At 32.5% G+C, this 12,902-nt stretch overlaps 1 protein-coding gene across 1 annotated transcript in view; it reads left to right on the top strand.

Moving 5' to 3' along the window:
* The window catches only part of Cht7 (chitinase 7), a 190,658-nt gene that overhangs the window by 175,216 nt on the left and 2,540 nt on the right, over positions 1 to 12,902 (top strand). The window contains exons 14-16 of the mRNA XM_035368167.2: positions 2,215 to 2,400; positions 7,209 to 7,328; positions 9,944 to 10,127. Of these exons, the coding sequence (XP_035224058.1) occupies positions 2,215 to 2,400; positions 7,209 to 7,328; positions 9,944 to 10,127 (490 nt within the window). The remainder of the gene's footprint in view (positions 1 to 2,214; positions 2,401 to 7,208; positions 7,329 to 9,943; positions 10,128 to 12,902) is intronic.

Raw genomic sequence — 12,902 nt, 5'->3', positions numbered from 1 at the left:
AAAAAAAAATGTATGTTACTATTTGAACAGTTCTCCATAACTTAGAAAAAAAACTACGTGAAAATATTCCATACAATTTAGACGATATTATTAAAAACATAAAAATTTCAAATAAAAAAAAATTCCCATAATTATAGGTCACATATGTTAACATTTAAAGAAACTCATCCTGTTTATAAATATTGTGTTTAATAACCTCATTCAAAATATATGAAAAAAAACTTAAATTTCAGGCGCCAGAGCACATGAGGGAATTTCATAAAATCATAAAGAGTTAATTTCTTTAGTGATAATATAGATAATAAAGAATAATAATATTCTTTAGTGATAAAAAGCCTTTATCGCAAGAAGTGTGCCCCCCCTCGGCCAAGTTTCGCATTTCATATTTCAAAAACTTTTCAAGAAATCTTCGTGAAGTTTTAATCATATTTTACTTCAAATAGTTTAGTGATATTTTATGTTTTAATGAAAAGTACTGATTAAAATATGACAAAAAAATCGAGATTTGGTATGTATTTCTTCAAAAGAGAAAGATTACAAATGGAATTAAATTAAAACCATTAGATTTGTACTACCTTAACTCTTTAATTTAATTCTATTTTCCTTCTTCTGCCGAAATAAATAAAAAGTAAACAATTTGGTGGGGGGGGGGGGTAAAATTTACTTATTCTTTTGTAAGGTTTAGCCCCGTTAAGTCTACAGCGGATCCTCAAGATACGAGCACCTCCTATATACGAGAAATTCCAGAGAGGAAAATAAGAGCGAAAAATGTGTCTCTAAATACGAACATTGACTCGAGTAACGAGCAATGAGCCCGGCTGTTGGTATAGCTGGCGCCATTTCCCGATCCGGCTCGACTCGGGGAATCCCTTTGTCAGATCACCCCGAGTTCTTTGATCTATGTGTTTGTGCGCTTGTGAGTTAATTGTTTATTACTTTTAACGTGAAAATAATTATTTCACGATGCCTCCCAAGAAGATTGTTGCCTCAGATTGTTGATAGATTGAAGCTAGATTGTTGATAGATTGAAGAATGTTGATAGTGCTGCAAAGAAAAATAACGAAGCTATGGCCGTTGAAATTGAGAAAGAAATCATAGATAAACATAAGCGTGGTTTATGAGTGACGGAATTGGCGAAGACTTACGGCCGTTCGACATCGACGATCTACACTACTCTGAAGAAGAAAGAAGAAATTAAGAAACTTGATGTAGCCAAAGGAGTTACGGTTACTTCCAAGAACCGTCCAAAACCCCTAGAAGTTGCTGTTGGTGTGAATTAACGACGAGAAGTTAAAAGGTCGATTTCGGAAGCTATCATAAAGGCAAACTACGGTTAAATTATTTAAAAGTGTTATTTATTAGAAAAATTAATTTTTATGTTGATATTTTTGGGGTGGGGAACGGGTTAACTGGAATTCCATTATTATCAATGAGGAAGTTTGTTTCTAGATACTAGAAATTCACTATACAAGCTCAATGTTGGAACGAATTAAACTCGCAACTCGAGGTTCCATTGTACTTTAAGGCCCACCAGTGGTAAAGACGCTGAACACTGGTAGTTCGGTCCGAGGTTCGAATCCCTCAAACGGGCTGGCTGCATGGGCGTTTTCGTGGTTTTCCCCATGTGTAACGTGTATACGAGCCAGTTTCCCTTAGAAAGTCCTCCACAAAGGCATCCTTCCCTTTAGGCAGATAGCCCTCATGTGCTTTGCCATAATTGAATAACCCATAACCCACCCATTGTACTTTAAATAAATAAATAAATAAAATATTTTAATTTAGTGCTTATTTTTAATATTGTTTATTGCATTCGAAGAAATCAGATACATTTAATAAAAATATTAAATTAATACAGGAAAAAGTATTGGATTTTGTTTTAGTAAGAACGAGAAAAGTTATAGAAAATCGGGGAGGGGGGAGGTGAAAAATTTAATCCTTCGATTTGTTCAAGGATCATATCAGCCACTTAAAACTGAATTATTATCGGTAAATTATCTGTTTCACATAATTTATGTTCTTACGTATAGATGGCCGACTTAAAAAGAGGATGATCAGTACTGGTTCTTATTTACGTTCTCAATATTCATTACTTTTTGGAGTTAGACGTCTCAGAAAAGGGATTGCCACTGAAGGGGTCCTTGAGTTTATGAATATTTTACTTATGTGTATTTCTACACCTAGCAGAATAATGAGTTTTGTCTTCACGTATTACAGGATTACAGTGCAAAAGAATGGGTCGAAAAAGGTGCATCTAAAGAAAAACTGATAATAGGAATTCCAACTTATGGTCGGACTTTTACATTAAAGAACACATCGTTAACGGATATTGGAGCTCCAGCTATTGACGGCGGAAAAGCTGGAAATTACACTGGAGAACCAGGTGTCTTGGCATTCTTTGAGGTAAAATGAAATGCTTGGATTTCTTTTTCTCACACAAATATATTCATAATTTATTTTAATATTGAATTTTCAATAATATGCACAAATGAAAATTTATATTTATATACCTAGATAAAGAAAAAAAATTATATTTTAAATGTTTCATGCAAATTACTTTCGTAAAATGTAAATTAATGTAATTTCATGTAAATTAATGTAATTTCATGTAAATTAATGTAATTTCATAAAAATTAATGTAAAATATAAATTTCATGTAAATTATTTTTCGTAAAATTCATGAACATATTTTACGAAAATAAGAGTTAAAACTTCAGGAGCACAGCTTGAAAATAATTTTGTGATTAATTACATTGCTTAACATTAGGAATGTTAACATTAGGAATGTTACATCTTGCACATTAAATTTTATAAGAATGTGTGTGGATTTATTTCAGAGACCTCATTTTACATTTTTTCTTGAAAATTCAGTAATTTTCCTTTAAAGGTGTTATGCAACTATTCTTACATGAATAATCTTCCTAGTACCAGCATCCACTGAGGAAATCTTGCAGCCCTAGATACAATTTTCTTTCGCTTAATTCTAAATTTCTATTTTCATAATTCTGTTTTATAATGAGAGAGGAAAAAAGTATTACATTTGTGTCAGTATTACTAGTTTTAACGGATATGTAATATTTCAAAATGATTAAATATGTCACCAGTTGTTAAAAATAATCTGCAGTTTAAGATATTAAAATATTACTTAATTACAGTTATAAGCTTAATTTAAGGGTCCTAGGCTTCAATTTAGTAGCCTAGATGACATTATATTAGCTTTTATGCTTTTTGGTGACATACACATATTTAATCACTGAGCGGTAGCCTTAAAAAACTCAAAAGCTTGCACTTTCCTGTAATGTAATTCTTAATCGGTAGATGGCAGCATTAATCGGAACGCTGGAATTTCGTTCTTATTTTGACTTAACCGTTCGCATTTTGACATATTTAGATAATGAAAATATTATCTAAATATATACTGTATTATGCACCTCATACAGAAATAATGAAATAATGGAGATAAACTGATACATTCCTTATTTATGAAATGAACTTACCCCTCCTTTAATAAACACAACAGTGTCTTTATACTGTTAAAATATGCATGTTATTTTATGCTTCCACATCTTAATTACGCACTAAACTTTTGTCATTCCCAAGTAAACAATGCTAAATATAGCTGGTTTCATTTACAAAGACAACTATAAAACAGGAAGTATTTGTGTCCTAAAATGAAATAAAGGGAGAAATATCAGATTCGTTTTTAATTAAAGTAAATTTTTCATAATAGTCATAAGTACCATTAACAGGAAAAAGAATACAGTTTTCGAAAATAACTGAAAAATTATTTTTAACAAAGATGAAATGTTTAACGAAGTTTATTTTATTAACAAAATAATGAATTTTATTATATTATTAATAAAATTAATTTAATGAAACATTTTGCGGATCTTCGGTTACTTTATCTGTTCCTTTCACTTAATGGTTATTTTCGAGTCTTTTTTCTCTTGGATTTCAATGAAAATTCTCAGCCCATTTTTTTTTCCAGAACGTTGTACAAAATTTCGTATTTATTTAATATTAAATAAATGCAATTCGATTAAGTATTAAATTTCAAATATTTTTATTTCGTTTCTTCTCTTAAAATATTCAATTCTATTGCATCAACAAATGCATACGTGAAACATATACATGATTCGTGACTCTAATAAATTGAATTATACATTATACAACCTGTCGCATTTCTCATAACACTATATTTGAATATAAAATTTAGCGTTTTAATTATCATCTCGAAGTTTGCGTTCAAAAATTATACTAATTTCAACTTTTATCATATCGAGGAAACAAATATATCAAATAGTCTCTCTCTTTTTTTTTTTTTTTTTTTTTTTGTTCAAAATCTTTAAAATTTTCCAAAATTTCTTCAGACACTTTCTGTTATTTTTTTACTTTTTTAATACTAATAAAACCAGGCTTTAAATAAGGAAAAATACTTTCAAATATTTAGCTAAATATGATAAATATGATTATTTTAAATTTTTAAATGTATAGTCCTTTACATATAGGTAAAATGATAAGCTCTATTTTCACCTAAAAATAAATATTTTCTTTTCGTTTCTTGCTCCGTTTCAATTTACTTTATTAATGGAAACCTTCACTGTGTCCATTAGTATCAATAATAAAAGAATTTTAAACTGTGAATTTTATGTTATCTATATATTTATATTACTTAAATTTTTATATGGTGTTTTAATAAACGGCAGTGGCTTTTTAACTAAACTCGATGATTAGCCAAGGTCGATAATTAACCAGGGTCTGGTAATTCTGTGATCCATTATTATCAAAAGTATCCATCACTCTGTGATCCATTTATTATCAATGGTATATCCTGCTCTCTGAGTCAACTCTGAGCGCAGATTCAACCGCATTTCGTTTGTTCTTCCGTGATCTCTTAATTGTTGTGCGTAAACTCATAGTCCAACCCTGAACTGCATTGCTTTTGTTATTAACGACTTTTTAATTTTTGTTGTTTATTATTTTCGAATGGATGCATGGAAGCAAAACTATATGTACAATTTCAAGCTTCCAGAATAATTTCCTTAATTTCAAAACGCTTTGCAAGATTCTATTTATAATTATTTAAAATTTCTTGCTACATCTCAAGGCCCATTAAATCAGAAGTGGGGGAAAACTCTCATTATGGCTGGTGCTGCCATCTGCCGAACATATATGACATTACAAGAAATGGTTTTATATAATAATTTAGTGCTGCCATCTATTGAGTAAACATTGCATCTTAAAAGATTAATTTGCATTTCCGTATCTTTTTCCTTTCCCGCTCCAAATTTGGGAAAGCAATATTAAAATAAAAATGATATGTAATCCATTTGCATTATAAATATCTAATATTAAAATATATATTTTATTATTATTAATATTATTTTATTTTTATTCTATTTAATGAAAAATAAGCAGAAACATTGAAAGAAATATGTACAAAGTATTTATTATAAGAAAATAAGTTAACTGCAGTTAGTGTCGAAAACACAATATATTTAAATAGCAAGCAAGAGCTGAGTCAAAATTAAAAAGAAATATAAAGCATTAATGATACAGTAAGATGCAAGATTTTCTTTTCCCTTCTATTTGGGTAACGGCCCACCAGCGGCCGAGCGGTAAAGACGCTGAACACTGGCAGTTCGGTCCGAGGTTCGAATCGCGCGAACGGGCTGGCTGCATGGGTTTTTTCGTGGTTTTCCCCATGTGTAACGTGTATACGAGCCAGTTCCCCTTAGAAAGTCCTCCACTAAGGCATCCCTCCCCTTAGGCAGATAGCCCTCGAGGCTTTGCCATAATCACACACACTCTATTTGGGTAACGTTCTTATGCAAAATTGGAATGTCAGTTGACACTGTTTCTTAAATCGGATAATGCTACACCTGTTGGATAATTACAATCACTAAGGGATATTTTGAGAACAAAGAGAGAGATGAATAGATCTTTGTCGCTTTGCTATATATTTTTAAATAATCCATAATAAACAAGCAAATTTCGGAGAAATGGTACAAAATACAAAGCGGAATAATTGATATACTATTTTGTAACTTTATTTAAAAATTTACTTGCCGAGTTTCTACGGCCACGTTTAGACATTTTGATTGCTGTCTAACAATTTTTGACCAATCGAGATGAATTCGTCTGAAAATCGTAAACTGGGGCCTCAATTACGAATATTAAACCTAGCATTATGGAGTTGATATTCTTCTCATAATTATTCACTCAAAGGTTGTGCATTCATTCTTGTTATTCTGGTAGATAGCTTAATCCTTTTCGCTAAATATTTAGCAAATATTCCTTTATTTGTTTCAAAATAACCGTGCCCAACAGTCAGAGTATGGTGAAACCGCTGCATATTTATAATTATTTCTGGGTTCGAGGGCCCACCAGCGGCCGAGCGGTAAAATCGCTGAACACTGGTAGTTCGGTCCAAGGTTCGAATCCCGCGAACGGGCTGGCTGCATGGGCGTTTTCGTGGTTTTCCCCATGTGTAACGTGTATACGAGCCAGTTTCCCTTAGAAAGTCATCCACGAAGGCATCCTTCCCCTTAGGCAGATAGCCCTAGAGTGCTTTACCGTATTCTCAATACACACACTCTATTCTTTCTGGGTTCGATTCCCAGCAAATAAGCTGGCTGAATACATATTTCATGGCTTTCCTTACGTATGTATATACCAGCAAGTTTTACTTAAAATACATTTCACGAAGGCATCCATGATCTATCAATAATTATCACATAGATCAAGACATTATTCTTTATTTCAACAACATCCCAGATATTCCATAACTGGTCAAATTCCGCTGCAAAATTAGTTGAAGTAAATTTTAGTACAGATATATGTGGTATTTTGTATAATTTACTGTAGCAAATGGGACAGTAATCAAAAAAGGTTTAGTAGCTGCTGACTTTTATGAAGCTTTCAATAAAACTGAAAATAAACAATAAATTAAATCATTCATTTTGCTTCATTGGTAATAATTCTTCAACTAAGCCTTGTATTTTGCTTAACTTCAAGCACACTAGAAGTGACCAGAAGTGGAGAAAAAAATTATTACTCGCCTATGTCTACATCTCTGAACACAGTAATGCGAAGGAATATTTTTGTACTACAAATTATAGATTTAGCAATGAAATTTTAAAATATTTGAATTCTACAATCATCTTTTAGGCTTATAACAAATTTAATAAATGTTTTATATTGAATTACAGGTTTGTGACTTCTTAAAATCCGGAGCGATCTTAGTTTGGGATAATGAACAGATGGTACCTTATGCTTACAAAGATAACCAGTGGGTTGGATTTGATGACCAAAGAAGTTTGAAAACAAAGGTAATTTTTATGTTCTTTATTGATCTACTTCGCAAATAAGTTTTGAAAGGAAAGTCAATGTAGCTCTAAAACAATCGATTCTAAGTATAACAAAATAGGATTATGTTAAACATTTAACTTAAATATATGATTTGAATGATAAACTTGCGTATATATTTTGGCAACTTTATTTTATGCATTAGCTTTATATCTGATTTATGAATATTAATTTTTGAATTAGTTTAATAATAAGCTTATTCCAAATACTACTGCATAAAAATAATAAGCTCATTCCAAATATTCAAGTTATTGATGATTATGTTAAATAATTGTAAGAATTCTTGCGTTTCCCTATATTAAGTTTGCAGTGAATTCTTCTACTTTTTACCATTTATTTCCCTTAAATTCGTAACTGAAATAATTCGTAGCTGTGAAAAGAAAGTAAAATACAGAATTATTATATAGAGAAACAGATACTCTCAACGATATGTAGAATCGAAATCATTATAGTAGCATTTTCGAAGCGCAATTATTACGCTGTCTAGTAACATTTTCAAAGTATAATTATTACGTTGTTTTATAGCATTTTCGAAGCATAATTATTACGTTATCTAGTAGGATTTTTGAAACATAATTATTACATTGTCTAACAGCATTTCGAAATACAATTATTATGTTGTTTAGTAGCCTTTTCGAAGCATAATTATTACGTTGTCTAGTAGCATTTTCGAAACATAATTACACTGAAGTGACAAAAGTCATGGGACACCTCCTAATATTTTGTCCGTCCTCCTTTTGCCCGGCGAAGTGCAGCAACTCGACGTGGCATGGACTCAACAAGTCGTTGGAAGTCCCCTGCAGGAATATTGAGCCATGCTGCCTCTATAGACGTCCATAATTGTGAAAGTGTTGACGGTGCAGGGTTTTGGGGGCACGAACTGCCCTCTCGATGATGTTCCATAAAAGTTCGATGGGATTCATGTCGGGCAATCTAGGTGGCCAGATCATTCGCTGGAATTGTCCAGAATGTTCTTCTAACCAATCGCGAACAATTGTGGCCCGGTGACATGGCGCATTGTCATCCATAAAAATCCCATCGTCGTTTGAGTACGTAAAGTCCATGAATAGCTGTAAGTAATCTTCAAGTAGCTGAAGGTATCCATTTCCAGTCAATGATCGGTTCAGTTGCACCAGAGGACCGAGTCCATGCCATGTATAAACAGCCCAGACCATTATGGAACCACCACCAGCTTGAACAGTGTCTTGTTGACAACTTGGGTCCATGGCTTCGTGGGGCCTACGCCACACTCGAACCCTACCATCAACTCTTACCAACTGAAATCGTGACTCATCTAACCAAGCCACGGTTTTCCATTCGTTTAGGGACCAACCGATATGCTCATGAGCCCACGAGAGTCGCTGCAAGCGATGTCGTGCTGTCAGTAAAGGCACTCGAGTCGGTCTTCTGCTGGCATAGCCCAAGGAAGACAAATTTCGCCGCACTGTCCTATCGGACACGTCCCTCGTACGTCCCACATTGATTTCTGCGGTTATTTGACGCAGTGTTGCTTGTCTGGGAACATTGACAACTCTACGCAGACGTCGCTGGTCTCGGTCGTTAAGTGCAGGTGGTCGGCCACTGCGCTGTCCATGGTGGGATGTTATGCCTGAAATTAGATACTCTCGGCACACTCTTTTGACACTGTGGATCTCGGAATGTTGAATTCCCTAACGATTTTTGCTAGGACCACATGGTTAATATTTTATTGGACTTAGCTTTGCCCACAATGCAATTTCAGTTTTGAACTTGTATTCTTCTAATTATAAATTTGCTTTATGGAAAACTTAATTTCTAATACTATGAGATTCGTTATACTGTATTTCAAACGATTAACAGGGCTTAAGTTTGGTGATTAAGAGACCTTTGCAGCTGAAGCAAAACGCTTCCGTCATACTGTGAAAATCATCTGCATGCAACCAAATCATAGTTTGGAATTTTGCTCTTTCGCAATACCCATTTCTACTCGGACAAACCAACGGACGTCAATAGATAAATCTGATCAGCAGCTGTGCTTAAGTCACTAAGACATTTCACTACACAAATAAAATGCCCCGAGGCTGTCAAGAGATTCCCAAAGACTGACATCCAGATTTGCGGGAGGAAGGAGGTTACAAAACAAAAGAATCGCTATTCCCCTTATGGAATAAACAACACTCGTTATTAATCTTGCAGCTGGCGCCATGAGAAAGTTAAGCTTATGTATTATTCTTGCAAATTTTGCTCATGAAGACATGGAACATTTTACGCTTAATTTCTTAATCTATAACGAATGCATTATTAATGGGAAGTTTTGCTGAATAAGGATTATATGAAAATTAGATCTTACATTTACAGAATAAAATCCTCTCGCTAGAATGCTGGACATTGAAAATACATGAATGAGATCAAAGCATAAAAATAAAAAACGGTAACCTTTCAGGAATACATTGTATATTTGAAACAAAATGCGATGATTGCGAAGGAAATTTGTTAAAAAATTATAAAATTTATTTCTGCTATTTGTGACCTTTTTACTCTAAAATATTCATTAAGCATCAATTAAATCATTTTCTTTTATTTTATCACTTTATCTTAGATGCAATGGCTAAAAGAAGCTGGCTATGGAGGAGTGATGATCTGGTCAGTAGATATGGATGACTTCAGAGGAACTTGTATGGGTCTTAAATATCCTTTAATAAATACCATAAAAGAAGAACTCAAAGGCTACAATGTAGCGAATCTTGAAGTTTTGAGTAGCAACATTCTAAATGCATTAATAGGTGAGTAAATTGCAAATAATATAAACATCTAAGGAGTTACGACACATATTTCTTTTCTAAAGGAATTTCCAGAATGACAATTTTATGTCATTTAACTCTTATTCATTAGATTTTCTAACACATGCTAAAATGCTTATTGCAGCATATTGAACCAAAATATGTGTGACAGCAAAACCTTCGAACTACCATACCATAAAGTTGCATAGCTAGTGTTCTAAAAATAAGTAATTTGGCTTGCAGTTTAAAATAAGGTATTTATCAGCTGAAAATTATGGGAATTAACAGATACGTAAGATCATCCATTGCAGGTATGAAACGAAATTAATTTTGCCAAACGATATTGGCAGTATAAGCCCATAATATTTAATTAATTTCAGTTAAAATTTAACTCAGGGCTAATAAGAAATATTGAAGGATTTCAACCTGTTATATTACGAAATATGTTTAACTCAAGGCCACTGCTTGAGCAGTGCATACATTTAGATACTGTGGAACACTGAGAACCTGATAAACTCATAAGTATCTAATGTTATAACTCACTTGATTAATTTCTTAGTATCAATGCGATATTCGAGCTCCTGCCACATGCAGAACCTATTTGTGTTAACATTTTTCCTAACCGCTTAGATAAGATTCAAGTAGTAAAAAGGAATATATTTATTTTATATGCCCCTGCAGAAAAAAAAAATTTTTTTTTTCAGAAGTCATGTCAGTGGCCTATCAAATGCAGTTAAAAAAAGGAGGATCTAAAGCAACAGCAAAGTCAGTATATTGGATGTGAGGAAGTCTGTTAAGTATTCTTCGTTGTTACTGTTACTGTTGTTCGTTGTTACTTTAGAATGTACCCTTCAGGGTCATTTTCCTCCCTGGCTTGCCTTGTAACCATGGCAACTGCAGCTGCAGTGGATGGGCTTTTTTATGGTCCCCTCTATTTCTGCTTAATGCGTTTCCCTTCGTAAAAGGCCTCGAATGAAGGCTGACTTGAGCTACATTCTCAGACGAGGTGGAGAAAATAAATATTGTGCAATGATTATGGCACTTGCTACGATCGCAAAAGTGGAAAGGTCGGAAAGTTCTTGAACTGCATCCTTATTTAATAAATGTACAATTATTTAATAAGTCCATTTTTCACTAAAATTGAAATCAAATTCTTTTATCAATTAAATTTTCGGAAAAATTAAACCTTGAAAACTTCTGTTCCTTCAGAAAGTTCACGAATTCAAACGCATTATAAGAACTAAAGTTTTCACGTTTCTGCTTAGATATAATATATTTTCATAATAAATTTACCTAATTACACATTTTTATGCCCATTCTTTTAGAAAAAAAAGACCTTTGACTATTGTCAATTACTAACTATCACACTATTGTGTGATAGTTGTCTATGCTTTTTGATTGAAACAAACAGAGAATCCATAATTTAGGTTCTATGGTATTCATACAAACTGTTAAATGGCAATTTATAATATTCTGAATAACATAGAAATATACACGGGCAAATCTGCTGACTTTTTTTTAATCTTATTCAGATTTACTAATCTTATGTAATTTTACCTGCTTAGTAGATCGATCAGTATATCTATAAATGACAGCTTTTGGTTTTCGATTTTTTATTTATTTATTTCTTTTTTATAATTTATCAGTCGATTTAAAATTTAATTACTTCTTCATAAAGCTTTGCGGCTATAGCCATTTGCTGCTGTAAATAAAAATCTCTTCTAGATCACTCATGTGGGAAAAGCTCTGAATTTGTTCAGATATAACAGTGAGAATTTTCATGCCTTAAAATGGATACTTATAACACAATAAAAATTGATAAATTTGCATTTATTTATAAACACTTATTCTGTCACTATCAAATGAAGACCAAAACAAAAAAAAAATCTTTCTTAAACTTCATAAATTACTAAACCCCTAATAGTTTTTTATTGTGTCGTTTGAAAAGTCTTCTACTCGTATTTTTATATTTCATATCCTTGTTTAAAAAGAAAAAGTCTACTATTTTTAATATGTTTTCAGGCAAAATTAGAAAGCTAAATATCTATAGAATTATGTTCTTTAAAAACTTTTCAGTTACAATTCAGCTATATTTCTAATTTCTAGAAAAGAAACTTAGTCCTATAGATAGAATACATTCTTATATGGAACTCTGAAAAAAAGTCCAGAAGCAAAGATTAGACAAACTTAGTACAATACAAGCCTTGAAGCAGAAAATATACGCCTCATACTAAGAAATAATTATAAATTGCACTCAAGTCACTAGCAAACAATGAGTATTCTTTCCTTGTAGTTATAATGCGACAACATGGCAATTTGTCCTGTTTCATCTATTCTGAAAGAATAGAGTATATATGTAATACATTCCATCAACTGATGCCACGCTTCGTCAGTACGCACTATACTGAGCAAAAAGAAATAATATATACAAACAACACAGGTCGTTTTATTCTCAGTTCCGAGTTTAAAACAGTTGATTAATGCATATCTACAGATCTAACATAGTTAAAAAGATTTTGCAATATGGATAAGTTAAAAAAAAATTTTTTTTCCCATTTTTAAATGTACAAGCATTCACCACATGCACTGAAACAACACTCCTAGCAGTTGGTTAAAGATTCATTTTCAAACAACCACACCAAAGGCTATGCAGCCTATTTAAAGAAAGCCCACCTCATAATTGGCTGCTGAATATAGTCTCTTCTAGCATTAGGTCCTTTGAATTCTTTCAGCAGTCTCACTGCGAACGATAGGATGACCCGACATTTTTTACATACA

The sequence above is a fragment of the Stegodyphus dumicola genome, chromosome 9 (genome assembly GCF_044657685.1).
Source record: "Stegodyphus dumicola isolate Sdum_Otavi_A_Nest chromosome 9, ASM4465768v1".
NCBI lineage: Eukaryota > Metazoa > Arthropoda > Arachnida > Araneae > Eresidae > Stegodyphus > Stegodyphus dumicola.
Note: the sequence above shows the minus strand (reverse complement) of the source record. Positions and strands in the feature narration are given on the sequence as shown.